This window comes from Marmota monax, unplaced genomic scaffold (assembly GCF_021218885.2).
Source record: "Marmota monax isolate L192 unplaced genomic scaffold, Marmota_monax_Labrador192_F-V1.1 WCK01_AAM20220418_F8-fsc00064, whole genome shotgun sequence".
Classification (NCBI taxonomy): Eukaryota; Metazoa; Chordata; class Mammalia; order Rodentia; family Sciuridae; genus Marmota; species Marmota monax.
This window is the reverse complement of record NW_026694542.1, coordinates 6838384-6856209: the sequence shown is the minus strand read 5'-3', so window position 1 is coordinate 6856209 and position 17826 is coordinate 6838384. Positions and strand designations below refer to the sequence as shown.

General features: G+C 51.7%; 1 protein-coding gene across 1 annotated transcript in view; it reads left to right on the top strand.

The window, feature by feature from the left end:
• The window catches only part of Abcc3 (ATP binding cassette subfamily C member 3), a 45284-nt gene extending 28666 nt beyond the window's left edge, over positions 1–16618 (top strand). The window contains exons 22-31 of the mRNA XM_046420375.2: positions 32–239; positions 409–719; positions 2326–2525; positions 2661–2787; positions 4328–4429; positions 7808–7954; positions 8134–8292; positions 8894–9060; positions 13313–13507; positions 16033–16618. Of these exons, the coding sequence (XP_046276331.1) occupies positions 32–239; positions 409–719; positions 2326–2525; positions 2661–2787; positions 4328–4429; positions 7808–7954; positions 8134–8292; positions 8894–9060; positions 13313–13507; positions 16033–16141 (1725 nt within the window). The 3' untranslated portion in view covers positions 16142–16618. The remainder of the gene's footprint in view (positions 1–31; positions 240–408; positions 720–2325; positions 2526–2660; positions 2788–4327; positions 4430–7807; positions 7955–8133; positions 8293–8893; positions 9061–13312; positions 13508–16032) is intronic.
• Positions 16619–17826: the final 1208 nt, after the last annotated feature.

Genomic DNA, 17826 nt, shown 5'->3' with positions numbered 1-17826 from the left:
CTGCCCCTACTGCCATGGGCTCTCCCTGCAGGTGAAGCTAGGTGTGTTCTGGGATTATGCCAAGGCCGTGGGGCTCTGGACCGCGCTTGCTATCTGCATCCTCTATACGGGCCAAAGTGCCGCTGCCATCGGGGCCAACATGTGGCTCAGTGCCTGGACCAACGAGGCCACGGTGGAAGGCAGACAGAACAACACCACCCTGCGGCTGGGCATCTACGCCACCTTGGGGATGCTGCAAGGTGAACCCGCCGAGGCGCCTACGGGGGGGCTCCCGGATCCCCTCCTCTCCTGTGGCTCTCTGGCTCCCCAAACCATGCCCCTGCCTCAGAGTCTCCTTGTCTCTGCACTGGCCATTCCGTGCCCACCGGGTCTCCCGGGTGAGTGAGCGGCCCTTGCCTCCCCCAACAGGGCTCCTGGTGATGCTGGCGGCCTTCACCATGGCCATGGGCGGCGTCCACGCGGCGAGCCTGCTGCACGAGACGCTGCTGTACAACAAGATGCGCTCGCCCCAGTCCTTCTTCGACACGACGCCCTCAGGCCGCATCCTCAACCGCTTCTCCAAGGACATCAACGTCATCGATGAGATCCTGGCCCCCTCCATCCTCCAGATGCTCAATACCGTCTTCAACTCCCTCTCCACCCTCGTGGTCATCATCATCACCACGCCGCTCTTCCTTGTAGTCGTCCTGCCTCTGGCTCTGCTATACATTTTTGCACAGGTACCCGAGGGTGGGCAGGACATTCTTGCAGGCTGTAGAGCAGGAGTATATTGTCACTGGGTTGTGTTAGGGATGCTGTTCAGTGCCTTCATCTACCACTCAGCCACACCCCCAGCCCTTTTTGAGACAGGATCTTACTAAGTTGCTGAGGCTGGCCTCAAGCTTGGGATCCTCCTGCCTCAGCTTCCCGAGTCATTGGGATTACCAGTGTGCACCAGCGTGTCAGGCGGTTGGCTGTATTTTAATAAAACACTGTTGCTGAGGGGTGTGCATGCCTGTAATCCCAACAACTCAGGAGGCTCCCAAGTTTGAGGCCAGCCTCAGCAACTTTGTGAGGCCCTAAGCCACTTATCAAGACCCTGTCTCAAAAAATAAAAAGGGCTAGGGATATAGCACAGTGATAAAGTGCTTCTGGGTTCAATCCCCAGTACCCCAAATAAATAAAGTAAATAAATCAATCACTGTAAAGAGTTGGGACACTTTGTCCTTTGCTTTTTTATACCTGTATAAACATGCATGAGTTGCTAGCATTCAGATACGGCTGTAAAGGCTCTGCAATCACTGAGTCCTGCTACTCAGGGATCAGCTGATGATGGTGATAGAGCAGGTGCTGGAAGCTGAACCCCAGGCATGGAGCCCATGATCTGAACTGTAGACTGTTCTGGTCCAGAGGGCCTCAGACATCTCCTGTATAGCTCTGGCCATCTTGGGGCTCCCAGGATAGAGGACAGAAGAAACTGGAAGAAGAACTGTGATTTTTCTGGAGCCAAAGTTTAAACTGGAGTAGGACTTTTTCAGAAAAAAGAATATAATTTTCTTTTTGAAGAGCTGGGGACCAAACCCAGGGCCTTGTGCATTTTAGACAAGCGCTGTACCACAGAGCTACACCCAGGCCCTTATTTTGTGATTTTTGCAAAATCATCTGACTGGGAGCACATTGCCAGACATTTCCCCACTTAGGAGGCCAAGCAAGGTCATGGGATCCAGAGAGGGTGAGGTGGGAAGGACATAAGAGGGGATCAGGAGGGGCTTCAGGAGGAAGTGCCCTGCCTGACTGAGCAAAGCTGATCAGAGGGAAAGGGTAGACCCTACATCTTGCAGGTGATTGTGGGGCATGCCTATAGTCCCAGGAACTCAGGAGGCTTAGGCAGGAGGATCACAAGTTTGAGGCCAGCCTCAGCAACTTAGCCAAGACCCTGTCTCAAAATAAAAAATGAAAAGGGGAGCTGGATTGTGGGAGTGGTAGAGCGCTTGCCTCGCACGTGTGAGACACTGGGTTCGATCCTCAGCACCACATAAAAAGGAAATAAATCAAATAAAGGTATTGTGTCTATCTACAACTAAAAAAAAATATTTTTTTAAAAAAAGTTAAAAGGTCTGGGGATGTAGCTTAGTGGCAAAGTGCCCCTGGGTTCAATCCCCAGTACCAAAGAAAGAAAGAAAGAACACCCTCAATCTCCAAGGGGAGGTGTCAGGGAAAGGCAGCAAGATCTCATGGGACAGTGGGGCCAGCGGCCGACTAGAGGTCCAAGAAAACATGGATGAGCAGAGCTGAGTTGGGGTTCCATAGCCCTGGCCCCACGCTCTCCCCCCCATTCCCCATCAGCGCCTCTACGTGGCCACGTCCCGGCAACTGAAGCGGCTGGAATCGGTCAGCCGCTCGCCCATCTACTCCCACTTTTCCGAGACGGTGACTGGCACCAGTGTCATCCGGGCCTACGGCCGCAGCCACGACTTCCAGGTCCTCAGTGATACTAAGGTGGACCACAACCAGAGGAGCACCTACCCCTACATCGCCTCCAACCGGTCAGAAGCCTCCCCTTCTGCCCCTCCTCCAGGCGTTTCCACGGGCTCCCTGAGGTCCTGGCCTCCCTGTCCTCCTAAACAGAAAAACTGACCCTTTCCTGCATCGCCCATTTCCTCCCTGTCCGACCCTCCCAGGTGGCTGGGCATCCGCGTGGAGTTCGTGGGGAACTGCGTAGTGTTCTTTGCCACGCTGTTCGCGGTGATCGGCAGGAACAGCCTGAACCCCGGCTTGGTGGGACTTTCAGTGTCCTATGCCCTACAGGTATGGAAAGGGTCCCAGGGCAGGACCAGCACTGGGCAGAGGCCATACAAATGTCACCTCCAGAGTGCTCTACTCAATATCAGGACAGTCACAGTTTCCGTGCCCAAGGAGTGTGAGCTCGCAGGGGTCAAGAGATTCCCACAGGCAGGCTGGGTGTGGTGCTGCACGCCTATATGTGGTGCTGCCTCAGGAAGTTGAGGCAGGAGGGTCAAAGCCAGCCTCAGCAAAAAGAGGCACTCAGTGAGACGCTGTCTCTAAATAAAATACAAAATAGGGCTGGGGATGTGGCTCAGTGGTCTTGTGCCCCTGAGTTCAATCCCCAGTATCCCCCCTCCATAAAAAAGAGAGACTTCCAACAGCAGGGGACGGCACTTCAGGCTGAGTAGGTCCTCAGGGAAGCAGGAACAAAAGAGCCCAGAGGAGTCGCCTGCTCTGGGGTGCTGAAGAAATGATCTTGGAACTTGGCCCCAAAGGACAAACAGAACTTGCCATGTCTGGACAAGATGTGGGTCGACCTGACAGAGGCAAGGGCATGGGGAAGCATAGACCGCATCACACCTCATGTTCTTGTGCCCGCAGAGAAATTTGGCTTGGCTCCTTGTACCCAGAGATTCAACCAACTGCAGATAGAAAATATGAAAAAAAAAGACTTGAATTTGCCATGTCCTGAATACTACACTGAATCCATATGAATGAAGTGACATGCAGGCGTTTTATTAGGTATTATAAATGATCTAGAGATGATTTAAAGTGTCCAGGATGATGTGAATAGGTTGCATATGGCATACTATTACATCATTTTACATAGAACATTTAGGGATGTTGGTATCTTTAGGGGATCCTGGAACCACCCCTCTGGTGATGCAGAGCCATAACTGTACACATATCAGACAGATTGGGTGGCTGGAGCCTGGGCTGGAGGTCAAGCAGGTCACCCTGAGACCAGCCTGTATTGTCAAAGAGGTTACATAACTGCAAATGGAATTTTTGTAAAGCAGATCACATTGTTGATGCCTCGGGTGGCTCCAATCTTGAATGCATCGGTAAACAAAAGGCAAACTAGACGGGGCAGTCTTCTCGAACGTGAATGTGTATGCGAATTATCTGGAGATCTTGTTAAAATGTACATTCTGATTCACTAGGTCTGGGATGGAGCTCAGCATTCTGCATATCTAGCAGGACCCCTTGATGCACAAAATGGGGCCGCTGGACTGGCCGCATCAATATCTTCTGGGAGCTTGTTAGGGATGAAGACACTCAGGTCCCACCCTAGACCTAAGTGAATCAGAAGCTGCATTTTAACAAGATTCTCTTGGGAAGTCTTATACCTATTAAGGTTTAAGAAACACTGAGGCGACCCTTGGCTAAGTCTGCATTGTCACTGCCTGAGGCACATTCCTGATTAGAGCCCCAGTGGACACAGCTGGGTCATAGATAGGATAGGATTCCATGGATAGAAGCATGATCAAGGGCTGAACTCTTCCCAGAGCCATTGCTGGACAGGATGGGGGCCCTCCCATAACCTGGTCCCTTTGGCCAGGTGACAGCGATTCTGAACTGGATGATACGATCGATGTCAGACTTGGAGTCTAATATTGTGGCCGTGGAGAGGGTCAAGGAGTATTCCAGGACAGAGATGGAGGTGAGTGCTGGGATGAGCCCAGGGCCGGGGGGAATCTGGAGCAGATGAGGAAGAAAGCCTGGTGGCCCCCTGAATATCAAGGCCACATGTTTAGGAGGCTCTTCATTCATTCATCTGTCCATCCAGCCCTCATAGGTCATCAACTGGGGGGCTGTGCTAGGAGGTGTAGAGGGCTCAGAGCAGAACAAGGTAACATGTGCCCTCGGCCGACTCTTATCCCCCGGTAGGGGTGAGACACACAGCAGGGCTCCTTAGTGGACAAGAGCTCTCGGGTGGGGCACCCAAAGAGGACAGACAGGGCAGTTCCGTTAGCTAGGGTGATCAGAGAGGGAACTGGGATTTGAAAGTTGGGTAGGTTTTGATAGACCAGGTAAGATGGGAGAGTGGGACAGTGGGAAGGTGCCCATTCTAGCCAGAGACTGGCCTGGTCAAAGGAGCAGAGGTAGGGCAACATCCTTTGATGGAGAAAAGGAGCTGTCCTCTACTATGGGGGAGGGGATCCAGACTTTTCTCCACTGTCCCCTGCCATGGTCACACACCAGACCTCTGTCTGCCTGGAAGCCAGTCTATCTCTGTGCTCTCGGTATCACGCATGCCACTTTTAGACACCCACCCCTCATCCCTCCTGGATCACCTGCTCCGAGTCCTGCATGGTCACTGTACTCTGCCTGCCTGGGGCACCCAATCCCATGACCGCTGGTTGTCTCTCTGTTCACCAGCTCCTCCCTCCCCAGCCAGCCTAGAGTCTATGCTCCACCAACGCCAACGGTCTCGACTTCCTTCTCTTCTCTCTTTTGTCCTCACCTACAACCCCCACCCCCAGCTGAGCCCACCTGTCCACTGCCTTCATACCTGCACTGAGCAGCTAGAACACAGCTGGAGAAAATCACTGCCTTTAGTTCAGGTTTATAACCACCCTCCTCGGCTGGGGATGCCTGCCTTGCTTCCTGCGGAAGCGCACGTTCCCACTTTCAGAAAGACCTCTTCCTGACATCCTGTCCTCAAACCACACCTCCTTCCCCGGGCTCAGCTGTAGACCTCCCCTGACACTTCCTTCAATGAGAAAAGAGCTTAGTGAATTCCCTCGGCCTCCCTGCCTCCAGGACTTTAGACCAGCCCTGCTTCCTCCACGGCCTCTGACTCTCTTTGAGCAGACCCTACCCCTTCCTGATTCAAAGTCTAGCCCCTCGGCTTCTTCCCGTGGCTGGTGGAGGCCTTGACTTCTTCGGTGGCACATCCGTCTCTTATGCCGTCAGTCTTGCTCTCTCTGTTGGAAGATTCCCATCCCTGTGCAAAACAACGTGCTGTTCCATCTTCATTTCTCTCTCTCTCTCCGCCCCCCATTCCTCCCTTTCCCTGCATCTTGCTGCCCGAGTTCTCTGCTCTCTGTTGTGGTGAAGCTCATTTTCTGTTCTGTTTTTCATGGTCGTGGCGATGGAACCCAGGGCCTCACACACGCTAGGCAAACGGTGTACCACCGAGTCACATCCCCGTCCCTGTGAACCTCGTTTTAAACTGAACGACACATGGTCTCTCTACTCCTTACCCTGGATCTCACTTCCTCCCATGGTCTGTTGTCTGTCCTCATGGCTCTACTGAATTGGCTCACCCGTGACCTCCCTCCGTCCCATCTAGGAAATGGTTTTCTGTTCTCTCTGATTCAATCTTCGCAATATCCAGAGGCAACAACCTGCCCTTCTTCTTAGTCCTGGGTCCTGGGCTCTGTGACCCAAGCTGTCAGCTTGCCAGTTTGTCTCCACGGAGCTCCCACCCCACACCACCCGTTCCTGCCAGCCTGGTCCCCGTCTTGGCCCTACCTTGTGTAAGGTAGTGATCCCACTCCCATCTTGGGATCTTCACATCTCCCTCTTCACGTCCGGCAGTCCAGCTTGCCCTGTGTTCACACGTGATCCTGTCCCTGTGTACTAAACAATGCTGCCTGGTCTTTCCTTTGACATCTCCATGACATCCTTCGGAACTTGCTGCTCTGCTTTTTGACCTCTGACCATCTGGCTTCCATGCTACCAAGCAAGGCCAGTTTCATGGTTGTGTGGCCTGGGCTGTCAATCAAATCCTCATTACTAGAAGGGTCCACGCTTAGAAACTCTAAGTTGAGTTTAATACTTTGCTGTCATCATCTCAACATTCTTTTTTTTTTTTGGCACCAGGGATAGAAACCAGGGGCACTTTACCACTGAATTACATCCCCCGCCCTTTTATTTATTTATTTATTTATTTCTTAATTATTTTGAGAGAAGGTCTCACTAAATTGCTCAGGGTCTTTGCCAAATGGCTGAGGCTGGCCTCCAACTTGTGATCCTCTGCCTCAGCCTTCTGGGTCACTGGGATTACAGGCATGTGCCTCTGTCCCTGAACTGACCTTCTTAATATTTTTTTTAAATAGGAAGCCCTATATTTATTTTGCCCTGGGCCTCTCAAATTATGTAGCTAGTCCTATCTCAAAACCACCACCATCTTATACCGAGTCATTCTATTCTCCTTCTAGCTGCCAGAGAGATCCTTTAAAATCACATCAGGTCACAGCATTGCTCTGAGCACAGCCCTCTAATAGCTTTGCATCTTACTCAGGGTAAAAACTAAACAAAAAAACATACAAAATAGCATGGTAGTGACAGTGGCCTGCCAGGCCCTAAATGATGGGGCCACCCTCTGCCTCAGCCTGCAACTTCTTGACTCTGTGTTCTCTAACACACCAGGAGGCAGCTGCACTTGCTGTTCCCTCTCCCTGCCCCCTCCACTTGTCATGCTCCCTGACCTCCTTCAGGTCTTCACTAACTAACCCCTCCTCCAGGAAGCCCCCCTAACCATCCTGTGCAGAACAGACACTCCTTGCATTATACAAACTTGCCTTTTTGTTTTTTCTTAATCCATTGTAGGCTCTGGTGCTAGAATGTAAGCCTCCTGGGGGCAAGGACTGGGTCTTCTTGGGATCACCATGTGTCCCTGCCACTTAATAATACTGAATGGATTAGAGGCCAGACAGGAAGAGCTAGGGCCGGCAAGGAGGGCACCTCAGGAAGGTGAATCCTGAGGCTGATGGGACCTCCAGGTGGCTCTGCGGAGAGTTAGAGTCAGAGGGAGAGGGCCAAGGTGTGGCTCAGTGGAAAAGTACTGGCCCAGTGTGTAGGAGGCCCTGGGTTCTGTCTGCTGTACCACACACACACACACACACACACACACACACACTCTCTCTCTCTCTCTCTCTCTCTCTCTCTCACATAGTCACTGGGCCTCTCCTAGAGACCCCAGTGGGTGAGGACTGAGTGGCCTTGGGAGGGAGGGGACTGAGGAGCCGGGAAGAGGGCAAGTTGGGGAAAAGGTGCCACCTTGATGAGAAGGCCTGTGCCACCCCGCCAGGCCCCCTGGGTGGTGGAGGGCAGCCGTCCTCCTGAAGGCTGGCCCCTGAAGGGGGAAGTGGAGTTCCGGAACTATTCTGTGCGGTACCGCCCGGGCCTGGAGCTGGTGCTGAAGAACTTGAGTCTGCGCGTGAACGGAGGCGAGAAGGTACCAAGGCCCAGGGGCTGGGCGTGAGCTTGTGCCTGGGGAGGCTGTTACTGCCCTTGCAGGAGGTCCGGTCTCCAAGAGGGCAGGCGCTCTGGTCGGACAGCACCAGGGCAGCTGGGAGACGGGGGATGGCCTGTGACCTCTTAGCCTCCCCTTGACAGCTCTTCGCACTCCTGCAGGTGGGCATCGTAGGCCGCACTGGGGCTGGCAAGTCGTCCATGACCCTCTCCCTGTTCCGAATCCTGGAGGCCGCAGAGGGTGAGATCCTCATCGACGGCCTCAACGTGGCAAACATGGGCCTCCATGACCTGCGTTCTCAGCTGACCATCATCCCGCAGGTAGGAGCCCGCCAGGAAGTGGCCACACTGCTAGCCACCCTGGGAGCCAGCCCCACCCCTGTTCTCTGGGTGAGGACCCAGAATGGAAGCTGGTGGGGAGAGGGAGCAGGGTCACCATGGAGCCCCCACAGTCACAGGTCTGAAAGGGTCAGGCATCCCCTGCCCCAGTTGAGCCCTGCCTTTGACCTGCTGGGCCGGCGAATCAGGAAGGACCACAGGACCCCTCCAAGCACCCCATCTCTGAGGTGTTCCATCTGGGGTTCTGGTTGCATAGCTCTGATTGACATTTCACTTTTTCTGGTTTCTCTGGTTTGTTGTTTTTTTTTTTTTTTTTTTTTTTTTTTTCTGCCAACTGGACACTTTGCAATCAGATTAGTGACTCGGTCCCTGCTTTAGCGGAGGACTTAGTGACTGGCAAAGCTGAGGTTTTATCACTCCTACAGGCAATTTTTTATCTCCTTGGCAGTTGTCTCCCTCCTGGAGGGCTGGGGACAGAATGAGAACATTGCCACCTAACCCTCTTTCTTTTCTCAGCACCTGGGGCCCCAGCCTCTTCATTGGGCCTGAGCTGCTTCTGTCTGAGACTTTATTGTATCCTCAGGACCCCATCCTGTTCTCGGGGACCCTACGTATGAACTTAGACCCCTTTGGCCACTACTCGGAGGAGGACATTTGGAGAGCCTTGGAGCTGGCCCACTTGCATAAGTTTGTGAGTGCCCAGCCAGCAGGCCTGGACTTCGAGTGCACGGAGGGCGGGGAGAATCTCAGGTAAGAGTGGGGAGTGGACAGGTCAGGAACCAAAGCCCTCCCTGGGGACCCTGGGGATGCTGAAAGGTCTGGCATCAGGCTACTCCCCCCTCTCCTCCCTGCTCCTAATCTCAGTCAAGCTCACATGGGGCATTATTTTGTACTGAGTATGTTCTGTGTACCAGGCACAGGGTACTACCTCACACAGGCCCCATAGGTGGTCCCCAATTCCACTTCACAGGGAGGTAAACAGGCTCAGAGAGGGTAAGCAGTTTGGCCAAAGTTGCACAACTGGGAAAAGATAAGCTTAGAATTTGAACCAGCTCTGAGAGATTCCAAAATCCTATCGGGTCATGTTGTAGAGGTTGTCATGCTAAGCTTGAGCTGGGAAAGGATAGAACCTGTGGAGTGGGTGACGGGAAACATCCCCAATGCTTTAGGAAAGTCATAGATACTTTGCAGGATGAATGCAGTCAGTTCAGAAGTACATGAAGTAAGGTCTCCTGGCCCCTTGATTCTCCCCTCCAGAGTCCCTGGTTTTATATCTCCAGCCACCGGCCTGCGCATTAGGAAGGACCAGAAATCACTTCTTACCAAGTCTAAAGCCTTGCTACTCAGACTTGTGTTCTCTCTGTGATTTTTTTTTGGCTTGTTTGTCTCTCTGTTTTGTGGGATGGGACTCAGAGCCTTAAGCATGGTAAGCAAATGCTACCATTAAGTTATATCCCCCTTCCCAGCTGTTTCACTTTGGTCAAGTTTCTTAACTTCTTTGTGCCTTCTTTCCCTTCACTCTTTTTTTTTTTTTAGTCGTAGTTGGACACAATACCTTTATTTTATTCATTTATTTTTATGTGGTGCTGAGGACCAAACCCAGCACCTCGCACGTGCTAGGTGAGCGCTCTGCCACTGAGCCTCAACCCCAGCCCCTCCCTTCACTCTTAAATAGGAATAATAAACTGGGCACAGTGGTGCATGCCTGTAATCCCAGCAGCTCAGGAGGCTGAAACAGGAGGATCTAGAGTTCAAAATCAGCCTCAGCAAAAGCAAGGCGCACTAAGCAACTCAGTGAAACCCTGTCTCTAAATAAAATACAAAATAGGGCTGGGGATGTGGTTCAGTGGTCAAGTGCTCCTGAATTTAATCCCCGATACCCAATAAATAAATAAGTAAATAAATAGGAATAATAGCCAGATGTGGTGGCAAATGCCTGTCATCCCAGCTACTTAGGAGGCTAAGGTAGCAGGATTGTAAGTTTGAGGCCAGCCTGGGCAACGTAAATCCTGTCTCAAAAAAATAATAAAAAGGACTGGGGATGTAGTTCAGTGGTAGAAATAGTAGTCGTTCATACTTCTGAGCACTGTGCTACCCAATAAAATTACAATGTGAGTCAAATACACATAAGAAAATTTTTCTATCTGGTTATATAATAACCTATAATCCCAGTTACTCTGGAGGCTGAGGCAGGATTGAAAGTTTTAAGGCCAACCTGGGCAATTTAGTGAGACTCTGTCTCAAGATAAAAAATGAAAAGGGCTGGGATGTAGCTCAGTGGTAGAGTCCTTCCCTTTCATGTGTGAGGCCCTGGGTTCAGTCCCCAGTGCTGAAAAAAATTCTTTTCTAGTAGTCACATAAAAAAAAAAAATCTTTATTTTATTTATTTATTTTTATGTGGTGCTGAGGTTGAACCCAGCGCCTCACGCATGCGAGGCAAGTGCTCTACCACTGAGCCATAACCCCAGCCCCTAGTAGTCACATTTTTTAAAAAAGGGTTGGGCTGGGCATGATGGTGCACACCTATAATCCCAGTGACATGGGAGACTAAGGCAGGAGGATGGCAAGTTCAGCTTCAGCAATTTAGTGTGACCTTGTTTCAAAATAAAAACTAAAAAGGCCTGGGGACGTAGAGACGTGATAAGGCACCCCTGGGTTCAATCCCCAGTACCAATAAATAAATAAAGAAAATAATAAAAAAGGGCTGGGCATGATGGCCAATAGTGGGTCCCTGCACTTGGGAGGCTGAGGCAGGATGATGGCTGGAGCCCAGGAGCTCGAGACCAGTCTGGGCAACATTGTAAGACCCTGTCTTCTTCAAAAACACATAAACAATAAAATCAGGGAAAATAAACAAGTAAAATAAATTTTAATATTTTAACTAGCCCAATGTATCTAAAATATTATTATTTTAACCTGTCATCCATATATAAAAGTTATTAGGGGGCTGGGGATCTAGCTTAGTTGATAGAGTGCTTGCCTTACATGCACAAGGCCCTGATCAATCCCTAGCACCACCCAAAACAAACAAACAAAAAGTTATTAGGGATATTTCGTATTTTTTCTTTTTTTTTCCAGTACTGAGGATTGGACTCAGGGCTGCTCTACCACTGAGCTACACCCCCAGCCCATTTTATGTTTTTATTTTGGAGACAGGGTCTCCCTAAGTGTTAAGGGTCTCCCTCTATTGTTGAGGCTGGCCTTGAACTTGTGTTCCTCCGGCCTCAGCCTGGAATGATAGGCAGGCACCACAGCTGCCAGCAGTATTTTGTATTCTTTCATGCAATTTTGAGATCCTGTATTTTACTCTTCCTCACAGCACCTCTCAGTTCCGACTAGCCACAGTTAAAGTGCCCAAGAGCCACACGGTAGCTGCCATTGGACAGAGCACTCTCAGGTCATTGTAGTGAAATGAAAAGCACTTAGCTGGGACCACATGAATGTTGCTGTTCCTCTCTCTGCTGCCCCTTTCCCTGATCCCTTCTTCTTCTTTTTTTTTTTTTTTCCTGTGGTGCTGGGGACAGAACCCAGGCCCTTACTCAGCCTAGGCAAGCCGCTACCGCAGAGCTACACCCCCAGCCCTTTATTTTCATTTTTATATTCAGTCTGAACTCATGTACTCTCCCCAGACCTCAGAAATTAAAACAAAAAAACATTTACGTTTGCTCAAAGTTTAACTGTGTTCAAAGTCCTTTGGCCCCACTATCTGGTTTAATCTTTACTGCAGTCCTATGGGCCGGAAATCAGGCTCCACAGAATGAAATTATCTGCCCAAAGCTGCTCAGCTAGCCAGGGGCAGGGCAGGGACAAAGGAAAGTGGGCTTTTTTTTTTTTTTTGTCCCAAGTCTTACCTTGCTGCATTATGCCACCTCCCTCAGACAACAGGAGGGACTCCCTGACACCCCCCAGTGGCCCTTTAAGACAACATGTGCACCTCCATTGAACTTCATTTACAAAACCCACAGTGGGGTGGCTGGCAGCCTGGGATCTCCACACTCTGACCCCTCACTGTCTCTGGGTCTAATTTCCTATCCTGTTTGCTGCCAGCTCTGCCCCTCTTCACCCACCCCAACCCCCCAACTCTGCCCTGAGCATCCCCCTACCCTCCACACACCAGGATGGGAAACAGAAATCCGTTCCCCTCCTCCCTCCCTCACTGAGCCTGTGGGCAGTTTGAGTATGACCTGTACCCTGTGCCAAGCCCACCATAAATCAGCCCTGAGTTCTATCTGGCGGCTCACTTTGCTGCCAAAACCTTCATTAGTTGCGGGACTGGGCTAGGGAGGGAGCCTGGCCTTCACTTTGGCTGTGGTGACTCACCCCTCTGGGAAGGGCTGAGGTATTTGTCCTTGGGTGTGGGGGTGCTGTGGCCTCTGTGGCTGGGAACACAGCCTTGCTTTGTCTACTGGCTCTGGCTTCCAAGACAGGAGATTGGACAAAGGTCTGCATTGGCCGCCCTTCCTGGCCCCCAGTGAACAAACACCAGGAGTCCCCAGGTTCTTCCCCAAAGGCCCTGCCCCTTGCCTGTCTCCAAAATGGAGCCCTGGGAGATGGGGAGTGGGAGATGATTGCTTGACTTGTATAATAGTAAACTCAGCAATATGCATATTATGACTTATATACGAATATCTAGGAAGAACAAAACATGCATGTTCTTACTAAGGTGTAAATGACTAATAGAGTAAAGCAGAGAAGTATCGTGGCCCTCATTGAGGATGAGGGTGGGAAAGAAAACCCAGAAAGAGTCCCAAGAATGGACCAGAGATCTCACAGTGATGTTAGCACTGTCTACTCTCAAGACCACTCATGATCCCGGCTGTGTCCAGACCTCTACTCTGTTTTTAGGAGGGCTAGGCTGTGGCAGAAATGGGAGAGACTAGATAGGAAGCCTGTCCTGGGTTGTGAAGAAGGAGTGGAGACAGAAACAGGTCTGGGAGCAAGACCCAGTGCAGCCGGGGGGCGGGGGGATGCAGCTGGCAATGCCCACCTTCCCTCTCCCCAGTATTGGCCAGAGGCAGCTCGTGTGCCTGGCCCGAGCCTTACTCCGCAAGAGCCGCATCCTGGTGTTGGACGAGGCCACAGCTGCTGTTGACCTGGAGACTGATGACCTTATCCAGGCCACCATCCGCACTCAGTTTGACACCTACACTGTGCTGACCATTGCACACCGGCTCAACACAATCATGGACTATACCAGGTGACACAAGGAAACCTGAGCAGCGGGGAGCTAGGGGAGGGGCATTGCCTAAGGCATCAGGAGGGGGCAGGCTAGGGTATCTGGGCATGGGAGAGCTCCTGGGATTAGCTTGGACATGGGGGAAAGGGCAGGGCTACCCAAGACATGGACAAGGGGAAGAACAGAGTAGGGTTACCTAGGCTCGGGGAAGCGGGGCACAGTGACATATTCTAAGACACAGGGGATGCTTTGAAGTTACCAACCTTTGGGGTGGGCACTGGGGCTCCTCAGGCACTGGGGATTTGCATGGGCCACCTCTATCCCGTTGCCTGTTAATGGGGTGAGGTAAGGGAATGGAATCCCAAGCTGACTGCACGCATGGCTTTCAAGCCCCTTGACAGAGGGCTTGCACCTCATTACCAGCCTACAATGAGGTTATTACACTGAGCTACAGATGAGAAGGTAGCTTGGGAGGCATGTGATGCCTGGGGTCCCTGCATGGTGCCTGGCCCTTACAGCTTCCAGAGGAGCTGATGCCTTGTGGTGAGGAGAGCACCGGTCCCAGGCCCAGGATTGCTACTGACTGCTGTGTGACCTTGAGTAATTTACAAAGCCTCTCTGAATCTCTTTCAAATGGAAATGATAGTGTCTCTCAGGATTATTGTAAGGAGTCAATGAAACGTGTTTAGACTGCAGGCGACTCTGGGAAATGTCAGTTTGCTCCCAAGCCCCTTACAGTTCACTTATTATAATTCTGCTTAGCATTAGTCCCTCAAAGGAAGAGGGACAGGGCATTGCCCTCAGAATTTTTTGGCTTCCTTGGGAAAGCAGGGCACTTGGCAGAAGGAAAAAAATATGACCTTGTCCCTCATTGTGCTCAATGTCAAGGAAAGGTGCTGGAGGACAGGGGAGGGGGCTGGTGACTAAGAAACCTCATGGAAGTGAGGCCTGGAGGCTGGGCTCCCTACAGAGGGGGGAGCTCTGAGAGGCAAGAGGAGGCTGGAGGCCAAACAAGTCTGGACTGAGTATGGTGGGGGGAGGCGGGCTGCATCCACAGCCTTCAGTCACTCAGGAAGCGCCTACAGGCCAGCACTGGAAGGAGGGGAGGGCACCGGGGACAGGGCTGCGGGTCAGACCCAGACCTTCTCCTGGGTGTCCACACAGCCAGCCGGGTCTTGGGAGCCCAACTAAGAATACCTGATGCTACATTCTGCCTGTTCCATCCCCAGCCTGTCCCCACGCGCTGGGGGAGAAGGGAAGGTGGGCAGGACGCACTTGGCCCAGGGTCCGGGGGAGCCCACAGCAGGGCTGGTGGAGCCATCTGTGGCCAGGCCTAACCAAAAATGCTTCATTCCCCAGCAGCCCCGGGGTGGGAGGCTGGGCCCCACCGTAGGGTTTCAAGTTCATTCATTCTAGCAGAGCAGAGGCAGAAATGAACCACATAACCTGCTTCAGAACCTGTGATTAGAGCCCCTGAGAAGGAAGCAGGGGTCGGTATGTGTAGACCAGAGGAAGCCTAGCCACCCAGGGCGGCCAGGGCACTTTCTCTAGGGAAGGGCAGCACCAGCCCAGCCCCAAAGGATGAGTAGAGTGAGGCTGGGGAGATGAGGAAGGGAGGGAACTGAAAATTTCAGACAAAGGATGCAGCACATGCCACACACACTGGGACACACACCCGCTCCAGGCAGGAGGCGTGTGAGGCTGAAGGGCAGAGGGGAAAAGAGGAACAGGTCCCTGTGAGCTGCCCAGGACCACAGGAATGTGGTCCTTGCCCAAGGAGCCAGGAGAAGCCGCTGGAGGCTTTCGTTTTGGAATGGGCAATCTCCTGATCTCCAGTTCGGAGGGAGGCCAGCCAGTGATGCACACAGAGGCACTCCTTCTCAGGACGCAGTTCTGGGAGCCCAGCAGTTGGGGAATAGAAAGTAGCCAGCCCCCTCCCACCAAGGATGGTCTCTGTGGGCTTGGGAGGGCCCTTTCCCCTCATACTGCACGCTGGCAGCAAGCCCTTGGCCTTGCACCAGGTGGAGCGCCTGTGTGGTTGGTAGGAGACTCTCACCCCAGATTTGGGCCTGACAGTGGGGGTGGGAGTGGAGGGTGGGGCCAGGTTTGCAGCCAAGTCCCAGATTCCAGTGTCAGGCCTCACTGCAGCAGGTTTCCCGCCGTGTGCCTTTGTGAACTGGCACAAAGCAGATGGATATGCATGGGGCCCAGCGTGCAGGCCCGTGGCTCCCTGCTCACAGCCTGCTGAAGTTCCGTGACCCCGACCAGGGGAAGGGCTCATTAGGGAAGGTTTTCAGAACGCAGACTAGCAGAGATGAATAGGATCTTGTGTTTGATCCCACAAACTGCTTCATTTGCCAGGAGAGCTAAAATAACCAGACCTGATGGCATGCACATGTGGCGCAGTGGCTGTGTTGGGTGGGCTGACTGAAGTGGGTGGGCTGCCATGACACTGCAGGGCCTGAGTAGTACCCAGAAGGGTAGGGTTGGAGTCTGGCCAGCTCTAGGCTGATGACCTGACTACTTCTTTTTCCTTTTTTGACTAGGGTCCTGGTCCTGGACAAAGGGGTAGTCGCTGAATTTGATTCTCCAACCAACCTCATTGCAGCTAAAGGCATCTTCTACGGGATGGCCAAAGATGCGGGACTTGCCTGAAATATATTCCTGGCATTTCCACCTGGTCTTTTCTGGAAGGGAAACGACGCACCATGTGTCTGCAGGATGAACTTGATAGCTAATGGTGGGGGCACTTGTGATATTGTGCCTCTGTCGAGTGCCCCGTGGAATAACCAGGCTTAGCATGAAGGAGGCCCAAGAGCAGAAGGGCAGGCCCAAGGTCATGGCTGGTTTGAAACAGCCCAGACTAGGTCCTGGATCTCCTGAGTCCCAATCTAACATTATTTCCACACTGCACTGTTTTTAAACAATCATTTCTTAAGATGGCCTCCCTCCTGCCTCTCATTTTTCGTGTTCTCAAGTATTTTTTTAGTAAGGCCTTTTCCTCATGGAACAGAGGACTGCCGGGTCAGGCTGTCCTAGGAACTGAGTCCTGTACTCCCAGTGCTGCCTGAATCCATTGAAAATGGAGTACTGATGAAATAAAGCTATGTGCCTAGCAACATACAACAACAATGCCCTGGTGTCACCTTTCTCTGCCTGTCCTCGAGGTTAGGGGGCTAAAGCCTCTGAGAGGAATGGGGAGAAGGACTTCATACACATCTACGTGGCTGCAGTTATCTGAAAACTTCAGGTCCAAAGCTTTTGGCTGGAAATCCTGTCTTCACAGCCAACAGGCACTGGATAATTGCCAGTAGTTACCTGAAAAGGTGAAAAATAAAGGCCCTGAAACCTGATGGGAGGCCTCTTGGGAAAGCTACTGAGAGCACCTCAGCCCTCTGAGCTGATTGTCCACTGTCCTGAGCTGGCAAAAGAGATTGCTGGAGGTGAATTAAATTCACTGTATTTCTTTATTTAAATAGTAGAAGTAGGGATTGAACCCAGAGCCTCGCTGGGCAAGCAAGCGCCAGGCACTAGCCCAATGCTGAGCTACATCCATGGTCCTTTTGATTTTTCATTTTGAGACAAGGTCTTGTTGGATTTCCTAGGCTGGCCTCAAGCCTTCCATCTTTGTGCCTCTGCCTCTGGAGTAGTTGGGATTATAGGCATGTACCACCATGCCCAGAAAATTGACTTTTTGAGCAAGTTCATTTTCTGCAGGTCAGAGCCCACCTGCTACCAGGACTGATATTTAGGATGGATCTTCTCTTGGTTGTCTTCCTCAGCTTTCTGTTCCCTTTGGTCTCCCTCTCATTTCCTATACCTTCATTCTTTGTAATGTGACTGGCTATGGGTGATGGTTGTTTTCCTTTCCCCTCCCTAAGTGGTTGCGGTAGATAGGGAGATGGCTCCTTTGATCTGGTTTTCCTGTGTGCTCTGGGTCAGCCTGTGCTGCAGGACCATTTGTTAAAGGTTAATCACATTTTTTTTGGCAGGCTGTTTCTGCCCAGGATGTTTATGAGTTTATGGAAGGCAACCTCCATCCTTGTGATAAAGCAAGTATGGAAGCACAAATGCCCAAATTATTCTGCCTCTCCTTGGTGCTAAGAAAAGGTCTCTGCTATGTTCTCTGATTTATTAGGCCAATTTGGCATGACGTCTGCTTTGTGAGGCGCTGGCTGGCCTAAACCAACAGAAAAGCAGATTCATTCTCAGCTAAAGATCTAAAGGTGTAAAGCTTTATTTCCTCTCCTGTCCTGGGAGTTTGCATCTGAGCTCACTGAGGCCCTGACAGGTGTTGACAGCCCAAAGGAGAGGCTCAGTTGTGTCAAGTAAATAGGATA